The sequence below is a fragment of the Oncorhynchus clarkii genome, chromosome 6, assembly GCF_045791955.1.
Source record: "Oncorhynchus clarkii lewisi isolate Uvic-CL-2024 chromosome 6, UVic_Ocla_1.0, whole genome shotgun sequence".
Taxonomy (NCBI): domain Eukaryota; kingdom Metazoa; phylum Chordata; class Actinopteri; order Salmoniformes; family Salmonidae; genus Oncorhynchus; species Oncorhynchus clarkii.
In genome coordinates this window covers 12,688,086-12,709,308 of record NC_092152.1, presented here as the reverse complement: position 1 = coordinate 12,709,308, position 21,223 = coordinate 12,688,086, and the positions used below count along the sequence as shown (strand labels likewise).

General features: G+C 42.8%; 1 protein-coding gene across 1 annotated transcript in view; it reads left to right on the top strand.

The window, feature by feature from the left end:
• The window catches only part of LOC139411912 (adhesion G-protein coupled receptor V1-like), a 213,606-nt gene that overhangs the window by 141,053 nt on the left and 51,330 nt on the right, over positions 1-21,223 (top strand). Inside the window, exons 83-84 of the mRNA XM_071158667.1 lie at positions 14,830-14,946; positions 20,327-20,505. Of these exons, the coding sequence (XP_071014768.1) occupies positions 14,830-14,946; positions 20,327-20,505 (296 nt within the window). The remainder of the gene's footprint in view (positions 1-14,829; positions 14,947-20,326; positions 20,506-21,223) is intronic.

The window sequence follows — 21,223 nt, the reverse complement described above, 5'->3', positions numbered from 1 at the left end:
TTTTCAGTGATTGCTGAATCATTAGCAATAACTTTGTTTTGTAGTTCGCAGTTTAATCCTAATTGCATGCAACAGCTTTGTGTTACCATCAATGGTTTAAATAGATAAAAAGCCAATTGGATGTCAATTTGTTGTAGGCTTTATTGAGACCTCAAATCCTAACTCTTGTTCAAACCTCGTTTGCATACCTCAGATACATTGGATTTCATCTTGAGATCACTTTATTCTTTAAAAATATATATATAATTCAACTAGGCAAGTCAGTTAAGAACAAATTCTTATTTTCAATGACGGCCAACCGGGGAACAGTGGGTTAGCTGCCTTGTCCAGGGGCAGAACAACAGATTTTTACCATGTCAGCTCAGGGATTTGTTCCAGCAACCTTTCGGCTTCTGGCCCAATGCTCTAACCACTAGGCTACCTGCCGCCCCAATATTTATCCCAAAGACAGAAAAACAACCTCCAGCTGGCACTGAGACAGCACAATCTGACATCATGTCTAATCCCTTCAGACCAGAGACAGAAAAACAACCTCCAGCTGGCACTGAGACAGCACAATCTGACATCATGTCTAATCCCTTCAGACCAGAGACATAAAAACAATAACAACCTGGTACTGAGACAGCACAATCTGACATCATGTCTAATCCCTTCAGACCAGAGACATAAAAACAATAACAACCTGGCACTGAGACAGCACAATCTGACATCACTTCTAATCCCTTCAGACCAGAGACATAAAAACAATAACAACCTGGTACTGAGACAGCACAATCTGACATCACTTCTAATCCCTTCAGACCAGAGACATAAAAACAATAACAACCTGGTACTGAGACAGCACAATCTGACATCACGTCTAATCCCTTCAGACCAGAGACATAAAAACAATAACAACCTGGTACTGAGACAGCACAATCTGACATCACTTCTAATCCCTTCAGACCAGAGACATAAAAACAATAACAACCTGGTACTGAGACAGCACAATCTGACATCACTTCTAATCCCTTCAGACCAGAGACATAAAAACAAAGCACATGGTTGGATGCCAGGTTGTTAACACCAGAGAACAAAGGGGAGCCCCGCTGATTGGCCTGTCTGCTGAACTGTGTGACCAATGGCATTCCCCCGGGTCCTCGGCCTTGGCCTTGGTGCTTCATGACAAACACACAATCTTCCACAGAGGAAGCTTTATTCCCTTAGTCCCACCTCTGCTCTTCCACTCTGCTGCAATGCCAGGCATGTATCTATTCCCTGGGCGCAGAGGTGCCTGGAACTGGGTTGCATATGTGTGAGAGAGAGACCCTGGTACCCTGGGATCAGAAATTAGAGGCAGGCTTTTAGTTGTTTGTTCAGGCGTGCCTTAGTGGTTCATGTTTTACCAGAGTGCACTGTGTATATACAGTCACAACCAAAGTTATTGGCAAGTTATTTATTTTATAGTAATGCAATTGCTCAGAGAAAGAGATTTTGTTTAACAAGTAATAATTTTTCTCTCAAAAACTTGGCACCCCGGCACCCCTGTTTTCAAAACTCTGGCACCCTCCCTTGCGAGGATAACCGCACCGGGCCTTTACAAATATATATATGAGATTGGAGAGCACATTGGGAGGGATCTTAAACACATTCATCCATACATCTAACAAATGTAAACACCTGGAGTTTGCTAAACGGCTTTGTCCTTTGTCTGTCTGTTCCCTCATCCCTCGACTGAGGTCTGTCGATCTCCCCCGACTGAGGTCTGTCGATCTCCCCCGACTGAGGTCTGTCGATCTCCCCCGACTGAGGTCTGTCTGTCGATCTCCCCCGACTGAGGTCTGTCTGTCGATCTCCCCCGACTGAGGTCTGTCTGTCGATCTCCCCCGACTGAGGTCTGTCGATCTCCCTCGACTGAGGTCTGTCTGTCAATCTCTAAACGGCTTTGTCCTTTGTCTGTCTGTTCCCTCATCCCTCGACTGAGGTCTGTCGATCTCCCCCGACTGAGGTCTGTCGATCTCCCCCGACTGAGGTCTGTCGATCTCCCCCGACTGAGGTCTGTCGATCTCCCCCGACTGAGGTCTGTCAATCTCCCCCGACTGAAGTCTGTCTTTCCTCCCCTATTTACAGAGTATTTAGTGTAGATCGCTGACAGAAAATGATTTCATTGTACTTGATATACAGCGCCTTCAAAAAGTATCCACACCCTTTGACTTTTTCACATTTTGTTGTTACAAAGTGGTATTAAAATGGATTTAGTTGTCATTTTTGCCCAACGATCTACACAAAATATGTTGAGGTTGAAGAAAAATTCTAAAATGCATTAAAAATGTCTGAAAAATAAAACACTATCTTAATTAAATAAGCATGCCCCTTTGAAAAAAATGTAGAAATAAGAACAGATATAGCCCTTGGTTCACTCCAGACTTGACTTGTCACGTTCTGACCTTAGTTCCTTTGTTTTGTCTTTGTTTTAGTATGGTCAGGGCGTGAGTTGGGGTGGGCAGTCTATGTTATTTTTTCTATGATTTGGGATTTCTGTGTTTGGCCTGGTATGGTTCTCAATCAGAGGCAGCTGTCAATCGTTGTCCCTGATTGAGAACCATACTTAGGTAGCCTGTTTTCACCTTTGAGTTGTGGGTGATTATTTTCTGTTTTCTGTTTTGTGTCTGCACCAAACAGAACTGTTTCGGTTTCATTTCGTTCTCTTTGTTGTTTTATTCTTTAGTGTTCTGAGTTGTAATAAATATCATGAACACTTACTACGCTGCGCATTGGTCCTCCGATCCTTCCTACTACTCCTCCTCGTCAGAGGAAGACAACCGTTACATGACTGCCCTTGACCAGCACAAAAACACCCTGTGGCGTACTGCACTAGCATCAAATAATCCCGGCGATATGCACCTTTTCAGGGAAGTCAGGAAACAATACACACAGTCAGTTAGGAAAGCGAAGGCTAGCTTTTTCAAACAGAAATTTGCATCCTGCAGCATTAATTCCAAAAAGTTTTGGGACACTGTAAAGGCCATGGAGAATAAAAGCACCTCCTCCCAGCTGCCCACTGCACTGAGACTAGGAAACACTGTCACCACTGATAAATCTACGATAATCGAGAATTTCAATAAGTATTTCTCTACGGCTGGCCATGCTTTCCACCTGGCTACCCCAACCCCGGCCAACAGCCCTGCACCCCCCGCAGCAACTGGCCCAAGAAAGATTGGAAAGCGGACGCGGTCATCCCCCTCTTCAAAGGGGGAGACACTCTAGACCCAAACTGTTACAGACCTATATCCATCCTGCCCTGCCTTTCTAAAGTCTTCGAAAGCCAAGTGAATAAACAGATCACCGACCATTTCGAATCCCACTGTACCTTCTCCACTATGCAATCTGGTTTCCGAGCTGGTCACGGCTGCACCTCATCCACGTTCAAGGTCCTAAACGATATCATAACCGCCATCAATAAAAGATAGTACTGTGCAGCCATCTTTATCGACCTGGCCAAGGCTTTCGAAACTGTTAATCAGCACATTCTTATTGGCAGACTCAAGAGCCTTGGCTTCTCTAATGACTGCCTCGCCGAGTTCACTAACTACTTCTCAGATAGTTCAGAGTGTCAAATCGGAGGGCCTGTTGTCCGGACCTCTGGCAGTCTCTATGGGGGTGCCACAGGGTTCAATTCTCGGGCCAACTCTTTACTCTGTATATATCAATGATGTCGCTCTTGCTGCGGGTGATTCTTTGAGCCACCTCGATACAGACGACACCATTCTGTATACCTCTGGCCATTCGTTGGACACTGTGTTAACTAACCTCCAGATGAGCTTCAATGCCATACAACTCTCCTTCCGTGGCCTCCAACTGCTCTTAAATGCTAGTAAAACTAAATGCATGCTCTTCAACCGATCGCTGCCTGCACCTGCCCGCCCGACTAGCATCACTACTCTGGACGGTTCTGACTTAGAATATGTGGACAACTATAAATAGGCTAGGCTAGACTGTAAACTCTCCTTCCAGACTCACATTAAGCATCTCCAATCCAAAATTAATTCTAGTCGGCTTCCTATTTCGCAACAAAGCCTCCTTCACTCATGCTGCCAAACTTACCCTCGTAAAACTGACTATCCTACCGATCCTTGACTTTGGCGATGTCATTTACAAAAAAGCTACTCAGCAAACTGGATGCAGTCTATCACAGTGCCATCCCTTTTGTCACCAAAGCCCCATATACTACCCACCACTGCGACCTGTATGCTCTCACTGGCTGGGCCTTGCTACATATTTGTTGCCAAACCCACTGGCTCCAGGTCATCTATAAGTCTTTGCTAGGTATAGCTCTGCTTTATCTCATCTCACTGGTCACCATAGAAACACCCACCCATAGCACGTGCTCCAGCAGGTATATTTCACTGGTCATCCCCAAAGCCAACACCTGCTTTGGCTGCCTTTCCTTCCAGTTCTCTGCTGCCAATGACAGGAACGAATTGCAAAAATCACTGAATTTGGAGACTTATATCTCCCTCACTAACTTTAAGCGTCGGCTGTCAGAGCAGCTTACCGATCGCTGCATCTGTACACAGCCCATCTGTAAATAGCCCATCCAACCAACTACCTACCTCATCCCCATATTTGTTTTTGATTTTCTGCTCCTTTTCCACACCAGTATTTCTACTTGCACATCCTCGTCTGCACATATATCACTCCAGTGTAAATTGCTAAATTGTAATTACTTTGCCACTATGGCCTATTTATTGCCTTACCTCCTTACTTAATTTGCACACACTGTATACAGATTTCCTATTGTGTTATTGACTGTACGTTTGTTTATCCCATGTGTAATTCTGTTCTTTTTGTCGCACTGCTTTGCTTTATCTTGGCCAGTTGTAAATGAGAATGTGTTCTTAACTGGCCTACCTGGTTAAATAAAGGTGAAATAGAAATAAATACATGTTAGAATCACCTTTGACAGTGATTACAGCTGTGAGTCTATTGAGGTAGGACTAAAAGCTTTCCACCCCTGGATTGTACAATATTTGCCCATTATTCTTTTTAAAATTCTTCTACGTCAAGTTTTTGGATTTGCTCATAACACTTTGTATTCAGGTCAAAAAGTTAATTTCTTTGCCACATTTTTTACTTGCGTGCCTCATTGCAAACATGATGGATGTTTTGGAATATTTGTGTTCTCTACAGGCTTCCTTCTTTTCACTCTGTCATTTATGTTAGTATTGTGGAGTAACTGTAATGATGTTGATCCATCCTCTGTTTTCACAGTCATTAAACTCAAACTTTTTTTAAATCAACTTTGATCTCATGGTGAAATCCCTAAGCAGTTTCCTTCCTCTCCGGCAACTGATTTAGGATAGTCACCTGTATCTTTGTAATGACTGGGTGTATAGATATACCTAAAGCCTAATTAATAACTTCACCTTGCTCAAAGGGATATTTACCTTTATTTTACTAGGCAAGTCAGTTAAGAACAAACTCTTATTTTCAATGACGGCGTAGGAACAGTGGGTTAACTGCCTTGTTCAGGAGCGGAACACCAGATTTGTACCTTGTCAGCTCAGGGATTTGATCTTGCAATCTTTTGGTTACTAGTCCAACGCTCTAACCACTAGGCTACGCTGCCGCCCCAGACATTCAGCATCTCATTTTTATTTTATTTTGACTGATCTTCCCTTCTATGCATTGAAAAACTCCCTGGTCTTTGTGGTTGAATCTGTACTTGAAATTCACTACTCGATTGAGGGACCTTACAGATAATTGTGTCGGGTACAGAGATGAGGTAGTCATTAAAAAATAATGTTAAATACTATTATTGAATACAGAATGAGTTCATGCAACTTATTATGTGATTTTTTTTAGCACATTTTACTCCTGAACTTATTTAGGCTTGCCATAACAAAGGGGTTGAATACTTATAGACTCAAGACATTTCAGATTTTAATTGTGAAAATGTTCTATAAATAAAATGCATCTGACATTATGGGGTATGGTGTATTGATAAGTGACACAAAATCTCAATTTAATCCATTTTAAATTCAGGCTGTAACACAACAAAATGTGGACAAAGTCCAGGGGTGTGAATACTTTCTGAAGGCTCTGTATAAGGTTTAGGCTTTCTGAACCCTGAGTCTCACCCAGCAGAGAACAATACATCCCTGGCTGCTGTGCAACAGTTGTTTGACTGAATAAATAAAAGATAAGAATACAAACATAAAGTAAATGGCTCAGTACACACACAATCATACACTCACACCCAACCCACCACACACACACCCTCTTTTCAAGGCCCTCTGGCTAGAGTAGCACCCCTATCGGGTCTCTGTTATGTCATCACAGGGTCACCATTAGCCAACAGAGCAGATAGAGAGAGATGTGGAGATTTAGCTATCATGACTCGGCCGTTTAGCTATGTAGCCACAGCAGCTGCAGCCCCTCTAGCCTCTACTTACAGTTCCACACGTCTGTGCTAGCTACCACCACCAGCACGCTAAAGGCTATACACATAAACAGAAACCATCCAAGCCAACGAGGTAGCTACGTAGGAAACCATCCAAGCCAACAAGGTAGCTATCATACACCTCTGTATGATCTTACAAAACAGATTATGAAAACAATTTGGTATGCCTGTTCTCTCAATTAGGGTTAAAGGAGTTTGGAGCAGTGGAAGGGGGTGTTGATTTGGGAGTATGGTGGTCAAGGTCTCAGACAGAAAGGTCATGAGATAGAGAGACTGTCTGAAACAGAAGAGGGGTGGGAGGGGAATGGTGGGTGGGGTTGTACTGTCGCTTTAATCAATGGACAGGCTCTGTCTGGGGGTGGGCTTATTGACTGGAGCTGACCCACTCCCTGCCATGCAATATAGGCTACACTCTGACAAGGCACGTGAAGAAGAGAAAATCAAGTTTATGTGTGTGCAGCCTGGTCTAATACACTAGAGGTAACGTAGTAAGCGTAAGTCCGGGACACTCAAATTAGTATGATATGTTACGTTTGGTATGGTTACATAAGACAGATGGTTACTTAAGGCAAAAGCGAAAGTAGGGTGGTTGGTCGGAGTGGATGGGTGAGCGTATAATATGAATATAACGCAAACATCTAGTAACCCATTTAGTTGTGTGTTCGAATCTCATCACGGACAGCTTTAGAATTTTAGCTACTTACTAATTTGCAACTACTTAGCATGTTAGCTAACCCTTTCTCTAACCCTTTAACCTTTCTGGGAACGGGGTTCCGCTAGCGGAATGTTAGGTCACCACCAAGTCACAGAAAAACGCAGCCATTTTTCCAGCCAAAGAGAGGAGTAACAAAAAGCAGAAATATAAATAAAATTAATCACTAACCTTTGATGATCTTCATCAGATGACACTCATAAGACTTCATGTTACACAATACATGTACAGGGAAAAAAATCCAGAAAATCACATTGTAGGATTTTTAATGAATTTATTTGCTAATTATGGTGGAAAATAAGTATTTGGTCACCTACAAACAAGCAAGATTTCTGGCTCTCACAGACCTGTAACTTCTTCTTTAAGAGGCTCCTCTGTCCTCCACTCGTTACCTGTATTAATGGCGCCTGTTTGAACTTGTTATCAGTATAAAAGATATTCACTTACCTTTGATGATTTTCATCAGAATGCACTCCCAGGAATCCCAATTCTCTACCTGTACATGACCATCTGATCATTTATCACTCCAGTGTTAATCTGCAAAATTGTAATTATTTGCCTACCTCCTCATGCCTTTTGCACACAATGTATATAGACTCTCTTTTTTTTCTACTGTGTTATTGACTTAATTGTTTACTCCATGTGTAACTCTGTGTTGTCTGTTCACACTGCTATGCTTTATCTTGGCCAGGTCGCAGTTGCAAATGAGAACTTGTTCTCAACTAGCCTACCTGGTTAAATAAAGGTGAAATAAAAAAATAAAATAAAAAATTGGCCCCACTTCACAGTAGAAGCATCAAACAAGTTTCTAAAGACTGTTGACATCTAGTGGAAGCCTTAGGAAGTGCAAGATGACCAATATCCCACTGTATCTTCAATAGGGGCTGAGTTGAAAAACGAGCAACCTCAGATTTCCCACTTCCTGGTTGGATTTTTTCTCAAGTTTTTGCCTGCCATATGAGTTATGTTATACTCACAGACATCATTCAAACAGTTTTAGAAATTTCAGAGTGTTTTTTATCCAATACCAATAATAATATGCATATATTAGCATCTGGGACTGAGTAGCAGGCAGTTTACTCTGGGCATGCTTTTCATCCAAAAGTGAAAATGCTGCCCCCTATCCCAATGAAGTTATTAACCTAGTTCCTAACCTAAACCCTAACCTTAACCTTATTCCCTAGCCTAGCTAACGTTAACGACCTAGCTAACTTTAGTGTTGGCCCCTAGCTAATGTTAGCCACAACAAAATGGAATTCATAACATATCATGCTAATTATAATTTGTAACATATCATACGAAATGTATGATGGCATACACAAATGAATACATACCATAGGAAATGTAACATATCATGCTAATTGGAGTGTCCCTGATTTATATTTACTATGTTACTTCTACCCCTGAGTCTGTGTTGGTGTCAGTGGCGTGTATTCATGTATTCTTTCCTCTCTGTGTTTTTCTTCAATTCGTAAGAGGTGTCTGTATGATATTCAAATCAAAAAATAATCATTTAAATTCAGCAGCAGTAAAATAACAATAGCGAGATTGTATCTCACCGGAGAAAGCATCTGAGCGAGAAAATAACGTCCCTCTCTCTCTGTATGTATAGCCCCATCTATCTGATGCTGTCTGTATGATATTCAAATCAAAAATGTTTTTTATTTTTATTTAGCAGCAGTAAATTAACAATAGCGAGACTCTATACAGGGGGTACCGGTACAGAGTCCATGTGCGAATTGCAAGGCACCGGTTAGTTGAGGTAAATGAGGTAATATGTACATGTAGGTAGAATTATTAATGTGGCTTTGTATAGATAATAACAGAGAGTTTGGATTTGGCTTCACACCAATCACATCAAAAGACAAACATCATTGACAGAAAAAAATGTTTGTACCTCGTTGTGTTGTTGAGCTCCGTTGGCTAGCTACCTAGCTAAAATTGTCCCTTTCCTAAATTAGCCATGGATGGAGATGGGGATTTAGACTTTTTTACTCAATTCTCCATACTGGCCAATGATTATAACGGTGGTTCTGAGCCAACCATTAATTCATACATTGTGCCTCTGGCCTGAGAGTATGGAAGTTTAGAATGTAGCTAGATGTAGAAGGCTAATGTTAGCTAGCTTAATCGTTGCCAATGAAAGGAAATTTGGCTAGCGAGCAATAATTTTAGCCAGGTAGCCTAGGACAACAGAAACTAAAAGCATGTACTGTATGACAGTCATAGACCGTTTCGGCAACATCAAAAAGAGGAGGATGGCGTTGGCGTTTCTCTAAGTAAGATTAGTCTACATGTTTTTTATACTTATATATACACACACACACACACACACACACACAAATCAGTCCCATGGACAGCCACATGCTGTTTAGCTTACATTGATTGGACTGAAATTGTTTTGTGAACATTATAGTTGTCACTGTCTTAGACTAAGCATAGGTTGATTTGATGATGTTGAAATGTTGAAGTTGAAATGGTGCTGGAATAATGGAGGCAGCTCCTGTTTTCTTTTTGAGTTGCGGTATCTCTCTGCTATTCTAAATCAATAGTAGTTTAATAGCTCATTTGATTGACCATGCTGTAGGTAGTGTAACTGTTTGTTATATGCAATAGGCTTTGTGGACTTCACTGGACAGAGGATGCTGCCACTGTGTCTTATTCTGCATCTGTGTCTTCTTATTGTCTCAGACTTATATATCATGGTGTCAAGGCATATGAACTAACAGGTTATAGAGCAAGCAACACAATTATCACAAAACATAGTGATTTTACTCACACACCACTACTGGTTGGTTGGCGTGTATGTGCGGGCGTGTGCTCACCCGTGTGCGATGCTTTCGGCATGATGTGCCCTTGGCTAATCAAATGTCAGGGTTGGGTAGGTTACTTTCTCAGAATGTAATCTATTACAGTTACTAGTTACCTGTCCAAAATTGTAATCAGTAACGTAACTTTTGGATTATCCAAACTCGGTAACGTAATCTGATTGTATTCTGGTACTTTTAGATTACTTTCCCCTTAAGAGGCATTAGAAGAAGACAAACGTGTATGTTACGAATCTAACGACATCTATTGCAGGATAAATCAATGTTAGAGTTTACATAGCTGGCCATGTATGGATGTTACATTGTACTTTATGGGTTGATTGTGTAGGCTTCTACTAACCCATCGCCTTCTAAAATCAAATCAAATCAAATCTAATTTTATTTGTCACATACACATGGTTAGCAGATGTTAATGCGAGTGTAGCGAAATGCTTGTGCTTCTAGTTCCGACAATGCAGAAATAATCAACGAGTAATCTAACCTAACAATTCCACAACTACTACCTTATAGACACAAGTGTAAGGGGATAAAGAATATGTACATAAGGATATATGAATGAGTGATGGTACAGAGCGGCATATGCAAGATACAGTAGATGGTATTGAGTACAGTATATACATTTGAGATGAGTATGTAAACAAAGTGACATAGTTAAAGTGGCTAGTGATACATGTATTACATAAAGATGCAGTAGATGATATAGAGTACAGTATATACGTATACATATGAGATGAATAATGTAGGGTATGTAAACATTATATTAGGTAGCATTGTTTAAAGTGGCTAGTGATATATTTTACATCATTTCCCATCAATTCCCATTATTAAAGTGGCTGGAGTTGAGTCAGTGTGTTGGCAGCAGCCACTCAATGTTAGTGGTGGCTGTTTAACAGTCTGATGGCCTTGAGATATAACCTGTTTTCCAGCTTTTCCAGCTTCCAATACGATTAAATTATTTCGTTACATTATAAACCGAAGTCTATCAGAATTCCAGTATTCCAATAAATGTTATACCCCTTGATCTTCAAGAATAGGACTTGGAAATATGGAAGTATAGATTAGCCAAATTGTTTTACCTGAGCATATCCCCAAAACTAAGGACTTATTAGCCAGCCCTACTCTGTTGTTTACGATGTTGTCATGGAGGACTGATTGGGCTCATTGATTAGAGTTATAAAATAAATGCTGCGATCATGGAATGGCATGCTTTGACTACTACTGAAATTGGTGACACTTTGATATCTTGATAATATGCAGCTGTTTAAAGGGCAAATCCACAGATGAAAAAAAATAATAATAATTCTGAGGGATGGGCCTGGAGAAATGTATCCACTCTCTCAGATTAATAGACAGAGCTATGGATGCAAGGACTGACCCTCCATGATGTCAGTTATTGTTTTAACCACGTTATATCCCATAGGACGGCGCAAAATTGGCCCGGTGTCGTCCGGGTTTGGCCGGGGTAGGCCGTCATTGTAAATAAGAATTTGTTCTTAAATGACTTACCCAGTTAAATAAAGGTTAAATACAAAATTGAAAATTAGGCTTTACAGTTTAATCTCATGAGGGATTTCTAAGTTATATTCTTCAAGAATCAATGGATATTATTATAATTTAAAAGTCCAAAAATGGATGTGGCAACTACAGATTTCCCCTTTAAGTCTATCAGAAGTGTTCGAGTTTAAGCTTCTGTCCATTAGGTCTATGGATGTATTTTTTTATCAGCATGAATTAGATTGAGCAATAAAACCCCACTTTTATTCCATAAGCTGAGATCCGCACTGTGCAGCTGTTGTTCCATAGGCTGGGATCCGCACTGTGCAGCTGTTGTTCCATAGGCTGGGATCCGCACTGTGCAGCTGTTGTTCCATAGGCTGGGATCCGCACTGTGCAGCTGTTGTTCCATAGGCTGGGATCTGCACTGTGCAGCTGTTGTTCCATAGGCTGGGATCCGCACTGTGCAGCTGTTGCAAGAGCACATTTTTCACTGGCTGTCTACTGGTTTTTAAACAATGATTGATAGGCAGCTTAAACTTCTTGAATTCAGCCATTATTGGGTTCAAATACACATTTAGATTTATGAACAGCCATCCACAACAACCACAATCCGTAAGGCGCGAATAGCTAAATGAGAGAGCAACAGTGTGATTCACATCAATGTGCTATGTAGATATCAATAATAAGTGATATCTGTATTGCCGTAGACTAAACCACTGCTGTCATCCTTTACCTCCAAGCATTTATTCAAGTTGGATAATATTTGGATGCTGACAGCAGTCGCACCATTGGAAGACATAGCTTGACTGTAGCCTCCTGCTCTTTTCCAGCAATCCATCAAACACATTTGGTCTGTCATCATAGTGGTCTCTGACTTGTGGTCAGACTCGCTCAGGTGGAACAAACTTAAACTTGCGCCTTTTTTCAATGCTGATTTGAACGTCATTGAGAAAACAGATAGTCTCAAACCTCCTTTCTGAATTTAAAAGTGATCCTCGAAGTAATCATCTAGTTTTTCAAAGGTATCTCTAATCTGATTACAATATTTTTGCTGGTAACATAACGGATTACAGTTACCGTTTTTTTTGTAATCCCTTACATGTAATGTATTTACTCCGAAACCCTGCCCAAGGTTTTATTCGGGCCCAATAACTGCTGCCCGGAATCACAATTCTAAGCAACCACCTTTTTCAAAGGCTCCATCCCAGATCCTTCCTGTATCGTCCCTCCTTTTTTCTCACCATACAGAGCTGCAAAACAAACCGGAAACAGAATTACCCCATTTGTTAATTTAAATAAAGCCTGACTTTTTGCCTAATTCGACAACAGAATGTGGTGTGTGGAGTCGCTAACTATCTGTTTGCTTTGGAAAGGTCGCTCTGTAATGACGGCGGCAGGGTGGGGTTTCAAACTATGTTCCCATCTTGAGCCTTTCTTAAGAGCAACTTGAAAAGAACAACAGGACAGAAAGGACCAAACAACTGACACACCACCCTAGTGGAGGTGCAATCTCAACGCTGAAGTAAAATGACACCGCTTCATGCTCTATTTGTTGCCCTAGGTTGCTCTGAGCAACCGCGTTGTGAAGTAAATTGAGCACAGCTGTAGCGCAATAGGCAACGCATCCTAATACTCAACTTGTTTGATTGGAAGGGAGAGCTTGTTTGCTCTCTCACGCGGCTTAGGTGCTTATATGGAGAGCAGTTGGTATTTGTGATGTTTACTGGGTCATCATGGATAGGCTGTGGCTCTGGGCTAGTATCCCCTCCTGTCATCCTGGGGTTTCCACACTAATGTTGCTCTGGAAATATAACTAGCTCCCTGAGAATGACCGTATGCGGATGGTCCTCTGACAATTTGAGAGTTACGAAAGCAGTAGTTATGAAACTCTTCACACGTAAATACTATACATACTAGGGTGAAATATATTCTTGTAACACTGACGTTACTGTCAACCTGATAAATACAAGCCGGCTGTACAAACATGTTATTCACCCCGACGACAAGACATGAGTCAATACGCAGACTTATTATGTCCTGTCAAGAAACTAACACTCTGGCTCACACAAACGTTATGCAATTCACACCTGCGTGTTGTTATCTGTGTGTGTGAAAGGGGGTGGAGTTTATAGTTTATTAGTATGCTATGTATAGTATAGTATATAGTGTAGACGATATACAATACTGTGTGTTTACACCAGCATGGTACTTTGATGAATTAGCTGCAGTCTGATGATGATGATGCACCTAGAGAGTTGTAAGAGAGATGAAGAGGCATAATTCTGCAGTGTACTTGACCTGCCATCTGGACGTTCTGAAGCTCTCCTGGCTGTCTGGCAGGTTTTGCAGCCACTGTCCTTTTCCTTCTTCTCTGCCTGTCTCACTTTCAATCCCTCTCTCTTTCTCTTCCTCCCTCTCTCACTTTCAATCGTCTTTCTCTATCTCTACCTGCCTGTATCTCTCTCCCGCTCTCTCTCGCTCTCGCTCTCTCTCTCTCTCTCTCTCTCTCTCTCTCTCTCTCTCTCTCTCTTTCTCACTCTCTCTTTTTTATCTCTCTCTCTCTGCCTTCCTGTCTCGCTCTCATTATTTCTCTCTCTCTCTTTCAATCTCTATCTCTCTCTCTCTTGCTTGTCTCCTTTCTCTCCAGCCGAGTTAGGACACTCGGTGTCCTCCTTCTCTTTCCGTTCTCACCCTCCCTCTCTCCCTCCATCCCTGGTGTTTTGCACTGGCACGGGGCTGGATGTCAGACAGTGTTACATGAGCAGAAATATTGCTATGGGTTGGTAGTGGCACAAGGCTCTGTCCCAAGGGTTAATTAAGCTCTGCCATCAGAGAGCTGAAGGATTTACTGTAGGACACACACACAGGTTCCTGGATGGGTACCCAGGAAGCATTTGTCACTTGTTGTTTATTTTGGTTTGCGCATTGTGATGTAACAGGTCTGCAGGATGTCACTAAGGTGTATCTTATATTGTCAGCTGTTCCAAAATACATGCATGATAACACAGCCATCAATCATCCAATTACTAGTCTGCAGGGGGAAAGTGTCAATGGACAAGTGTGTTTCTGCTTGTGTAAGGTCTTTGACGTGCAAGAGCTGTATATGTTTGTGTGAAAGATGGGAGAGGTGTATAGTAAAGTGCATAGTCTGCAGGCAAATGTTGTGTTGCTGTGTGTTTGTGCATTAGTGTGTTTCTGTGGCCTCTCAGATATCTCTCTCTCTCGCTCTCTCTCGCTCTCTCGCTCTCTCGCTCTCTCTCTCTCTCTTGCTCTCTCTCTCTCTCTCTCTTGCTCGCTCTCTCTCTCTCTCTCTTGCTCGCTCTCTCTCGCTCTCTCTCTGTGTGTTGTAGATCTGTTTCCTGGTGTCTGCGTTTCGTGGCCGTGTCTACTCAGAGGACAGCTGTGCCGTTCTGGGCCTCTTCTCCCACTACTTCCTCCTGAGCCAGTTCTGCTGGATGCTACTCCAGGTAAGGCCTACTGTTGACACCAGGGCTTCTCCAGGTAAGGCCTACTGTTGACACCAGGGCTCCTCCAGGTAAGGCCTGCTGTTGACACCAGGGCTCCTCCAGGTAAGGCCTGCTGTTTACACCAGGGCTCCTCCAGGTAAGGCCTGCTGTTGACACCAGGGCTCCTCCAGGTAAGGCCTGCTGTTGACACCAGGGCTCCTCCAGGTAAGGCCTGTTGACACCAGGGCTCCTCCAGGTAAGGCCTGTTGACACCAGGGCTCCTCCAGGTAAGGCCTGCTGTTGACACCAGGGCTCCTCTGGGTAAGATCTACTGTTGACACCGGGGCTCCTCCGGGTAAGGCCTGCTGTTGACACCAGGGCTCCTCCGGGTAAGGCCTGCTGTTGACACCAGGGCTCCTCCGAGTAAGGCCTGCTGTTGACACCAGGGCTCCTCCGGGTAAGGCCTGCTGTTGACACCAGGGCTCCTCCGAGTAAGGCCTGCTGTTGACACCAGGGCTCCTCCGGGTAAGGCCTGCTGTTGACACCAGGGTTCCTCCGGGTAAGGCCTGCTGTTGACACCAGGGCTCCTCCGAGTAAGGCCTGCTGTTGACACCAGGGCTCCTCCGGGTAAGGCCTACTGTTGACACCAGGGCTCCTCCGGGTAAGGCCTGCTGTTGACACCAGGGCTCCTCCGGGTAAGGCCTGCTGTTGACACCAGGGCTCCTCCAGGTAAGGCCTGCTGTTGACACCAGGGCTCCTCCGGGTAAGGCCTACTGTTGACACCAGGGCCTGTATGTATCATGCATATTAGAGTCAGAGCGCTGATCTAGAATCAGATCCCACTTGTATACGTTTAATTTTCGTCATTGTGATCTGAAAGGCAAAACCAGAGGTGGAAAGATTACTGAAATATTCTACTCAAGTATAAGTATTGTTACTACAATTACATTTGAAAAAGTACTCAAGTAAAAAGTAGCTCATTTCGTTTCCGGTTCTGACTCTGTTCCTCGAATAATTTCATTATTTTTGGTCCTGTTCCCTGAATCGGTTCCAACCCCTGCTTCTCGCCAGCTGTTACTTTTGTCCCAAGGCTATATTACTCCCGCCCCACCGGCAGGTACAAAAGTAACGTTGTGGAAGTTCTGTTCTCAATCTATTTAATTTTAACTCAATTACCCTAGGTATTAAATGTGGCCGGGGATTCTCCTCCTTGGACACTGGGTCCTTAGACACCACTTTGATTAAAAAAAAGTTCCTCTCTTTCGTGACATCATGTGAAAGTTGTTTTTGAAAATCTTCCGACCACCATAAGTTTGTGCGAACAGCTTGATTTGATTGGCCTGTTTTTGCACAATGTGTTTAATTTGATTGGTTACTGACTAAACAACGATACCATTTTTTTTCTGGCTCCAAGGGCTCCCGCTCGCAAACTTTCCATCATGATCTACTAATAATGATAGCCTACAAAATTCTAGTCTGTAATGGATGGTTTTAAAAAGGTACCAAAGTACAATACTTAATTCAAAACTTACTTACAGTAAGTAAAATTACTGACTGAAAAATACTCAAAGAACAATGGCTACTCAATTACAGTAAGGAGAGTATTTGTAATTTGTTCCACCCCTAGGCAAAACTGATCCTAAATCAGCAATCTTACTCTGAGACATTTGAAACATATGCCCCCTGCTCTAACCCTAAACTAACCAGGACAACATTGGTTTGATAAGTCTCATTACATTACATGTTCCATCTGTTAATCCAACCATGTGAATAAACAGGTCATGTACCACCAGGTCTGAAATTACAGTATTGACACCCTTGATAAAGACAAGCAAAAATTACTGTATAAAATACATTATTAAAAAAAAAAATTGGGGGCGGCAGGTAGACTAGTGGTTAGAGTGTTGGACCAGTAACCGAAAGGTTGCTGGATCGAATCCCCGAGCTGACAAGGTAAAAATCTGTCATTCTGCACCTGAACAAGGCAGTTAACCCACTGTTCTTAGGCCGTCATTGTAAATAAGAATTTGTTCTTAACTGACTTGTCTAGTTAAATAAAGGTTCAATTTAAAATAAAAAAATATGTAAAAAATACTGTGCTATATTGTATGGTGGGACAGTAGCTCATGAGAATATCGATGATATCTCTGGCTCTGTCAGCTACACTTGCACACTCTATATATCTAAACTAGATATAAATATGTGGGGTAAAACACCAACATTTCTGCATCACTGTGCCTTCCCCTGGCTCTGTTGACATGTTCCTACCCTTCCTTATACTCCATACTATTGATCAGAGGATTACCCCCCTCTCTTTGAGTCAGCAAGTATCAGCTTTTTTCTAAGTGGCATATGCGGGGGCGCCAGCCAGGAGGCTTTCGTAGACCATGCTTATTGCACTCATCAAGCCTTGAGTCAACGGTGCGCTGAAGCGCTGCAATGGGGAAATACAGGTCGGCCCCTTGACAGAACACAACAGTCTGTAGTTGAATCAGCCAGGCTATGAGTCGTTACACTGGGCACCTTGGATAGAGATGTCCTCCCAGAACTGTCTTTCTGTACCGTAGGACTCCACAACAGTGCATAACGGCTAACCAACACCTGCCAAAGCCTCATCCGGCTTAACCGGAGCAAGGGAACAGCACAGCACAAACTCTAATGCAGTTATTTGCACGCCCAGCTATCACTGCTGGAGCTCAATTAAAGTGGCACTCTGTTAGCTGTCTAATATGATGCGTTACACAACAGTCTCTCTCTTTATCTCTCTCTCCCTCTCTAGCTGTCTGTCTCCCTCCAACTCTCTCTCTTCATATAAATTCAATTCAAGGGGCTTTATTAGCATGGGAAACATATGTTAACATTGCCAAAGCAAGTGAAGTAGATAATATACAAAAGTGAAATAAACAATAAAAATGAACAGTAAACATTACACTCAGAGAAGTTCCAAAAAAATAAAGACATTACAAATGTCATATTACGTATTTATACAGCGTTGTAACAATGTTGAGGGCCAAATAGCATTCTAGTTTGCTCAGTTTTTTTGTTAATTCTTTCCAGTGTGTCAAGTAATTATCTTTTTGTTTTTTCATGAGTTGGTTGGGTCTGATTGTACTGCTGTCCCGGGGCTCTGTGGGGTGTGTTTGTGTTTGTGAACAGAGCCCCAGGTCCAGCTTGCTTAGAGGACTCTTCTCCAGGTTCATCTCTCTGTAAGTGATGGCTTTGTCTCTCTAACAAAATACATGAGGTTTTTAACTTAGTCAACATACAGTAAATAATATTAATATTTAGGCTTTGACCGAAACACATTTAGATGCATGTAAATGATGGGCAAATTAACATTCATGGATAGTCTACATAGAAGGGACAGGAATAGGAATGGTGGGGGTGTAGCTCTGTACATTCAGAATCATATACCTTTTAAGAGAAGGGGTGACCTTCATGTATGTCGGGTAGAGGCACTATGGGCTCAGGTACATCTGCCTCACCAGGCACCCATATTGGTAGGATGTGTGTATAGACCTCCTAGCTCTACGGTGTCCTATCTGGATTACTTATGTACTGGGTTTGACCAGGCCACAGATAGCAACAGAGATGTATTTATCTTGGGTGATTTTAATATACATTGGAAGGATCACAATCATTTGAATAGAACAAAATTGATGAGATATGCCAAGAACTGTGGTTTGAGACAAATGGTTAACTAGATCGTCAATTAAGTTGGGTCATCGTTCAGACATGTGCATTGATCTGATTTTCTGTAATATACCATTGCAATGCTTAAAAGCCAGATCAATGCCAGTGGGCTGGACAGACCATAATATTGTGACCATAACCATGAACACCAAGGTTTCAAAGAAACCCCCTAGGATTGTGGTTAAGAGAAATTTTAAAACATTTAAACATGAGCTATTTCAAAATGATTTGGCTGCTGTACCCTGGGAGCTGATTTATATAGAGGTTGATTTAAATCACGCTACTGAATGTTTTATTGATTTGCTCACTGAGGCAATGGACCATCATGCCCCAGTAAGAAAGAGTACAGTTGGTGCTCGTCCATCTCCATGGATTGATGATGAACTGGGTGAGGCTTTTTCTCAAAGAAATATGGCAAAAGTCTTAGCAGCCAAGTCAAAATTAGAAATTGAAATTAGAAATTGATGAACAGAATTATAGAACATTACGTAATTATGCAGTTAAATTGAATCGAAAGAGAAAAAAAGTTATTTTACAACAATGCTTTTATTGATTGTAAAAAATGATTCTAAAAAGGTATGGAACACAGTTAAGGGCTTACTTGGTACATCTATCTCATCATGCCCATCTAGTGTGGAGGTGGACGGGAGAATAATAACAAAACCAGTTGATATTGACAATCATTCTGCAGATTGTTTTACAAAGAAAATGAATTTACCGAGCAACAATGTAAACATACATTCTTCCAAACAAGCTATTGTCCAATGGATTGATGATCATATTATGAGCAACAAGATCTGCTCTTTTAGTCTGCAAACGGTGTCAGTGGAGGAGGTGTTAAACCTATTGAAGTCATTACCTGATGGTAAATCTACAGGTTATGGTCCTATGGACAATTTTTTGCTTCGCTGTGCTGCTCCCCAGATTGCAGTTCCACTGAAATACATATTTAATTGGTCACTGGAAAAGGGGATGTTTGCAAATGTATGGAAGCATACGAAACTGTGTCCTATTCCGAAAGACTGCAAAGAACCCATTATTCCTGCCAATAGTCAACCAATTAGTTTACTCCCTTCACTCAGTAAGATGTTGGAGGGTATTGTGAGTAGACAAATATGGGAGTACATGGAAAAGAATGATCTGATCACAGCCAATCAGCATGCTTATCGCAAAAACCATTCCACTACCACTGCATTGGTTGACATGACTGATCAGTGGCTCTCCTACGCCCTACCCTCTCCTCCGCCCTACCCTCTCCTCCACCTCCCCCCTCCTCCTCCTCCACCACCCCCCTCCTCCTCCTCCAACCCTCTACTCCTCCTCCTACCCTCTCTTTCACCCCTCTCCTCCTCCTCCTCCTCCTCCACCCTTCTCCTCCACCCCTCTCCTCTCCTCTTCCTCCTCCCTACCCTCTCCCCCACCCCTCTCCTCCTCCTCCTCCACCCCTCTCCTCCTCCTCCTGTCTATCCTCTCCTCCACCCCTCTCCTCTCCTCTTCCTCCTCCTACCCTCCTCCTCCACCCCTCTCCTCCTCCTCCTCCTCTACCCCTCTCCTCCTCCTCCTCCCTACCCTCTCTTCCACCCCTCTCCTCCTCCTGCTTATCCTCTCCTCCACCCTCTCCTCTTCCTCCTCCCTATCCTCTCCTCCACCTTACTCCTCTCTTTTGTCCTACCCCTCTCACTCCTCTCTTTTGTCCCACCCCTCTCAGGCGGTAAACTTCTGGCAGGTGTTGGTGATGAACGATGAGCAGACAGAGAGACGTTACCTGGTCTACTTCCTGCTGGGCTGGGGACTTCCTGCTCTGGTCATCATCATCCTGGTCATCGTTCTGCTGGGGGGCTTTGGCTGGACCATACACCGTGTCTACGGCCTGGTGCATGGGGATGTGTGAGTGAAGGAAATGCACTCAGGAGTACACACACAAACACACACACACACACACACACACAGGAGTACACACACTCACCGGAGCGCACACACACTTGGTGAATGAAAAGGGAAATACCCACATGCTTTGTACGACACAAACACAAATTATTCTTACATATACACACACAGTACTTAACTCAGCGCCTGATGTTATATAGACAACACACACACACTTAATCATAGGAATGTGTAAGTTACACACCTATATGTTCCCAGTTCTGGTTACTTGAGTAGGTCCATTCCAGTCTACCAGGTGTCTACCCAGCTTCCTTGTTAGGCTATGGTCAGAAGAATAGTTTAGTCAGCAGGTCCTGAGGTGGACCTACTGAATGGATCATAGGACTAATGAGTTTCTCTCATACACCTCAGGGAGCTGTATCTACACCTCAGGGAGCTGTATCTACACCTCAGGGAGCTGTATGTACACCTCCGGGAGCTGTATGTACACCTCCGGGAGCTGTATGTACACCTCCGGGAGCTGTATGTACACCTCCGGGAGCTGTATGTACACCTCCGGGAGCTGTATGTACACCTCCGGGAGCTGTATGTACACCTCCGGGAGCTGTATGTACACCTCAGGGAGCTGTATCTACACCTCAGGGAGCTGTATCTACACCTCAGGGAGCTTTATGAACACCTCAGGGAGCTGTATGTACACCTCAGGGAGCTTTATGAA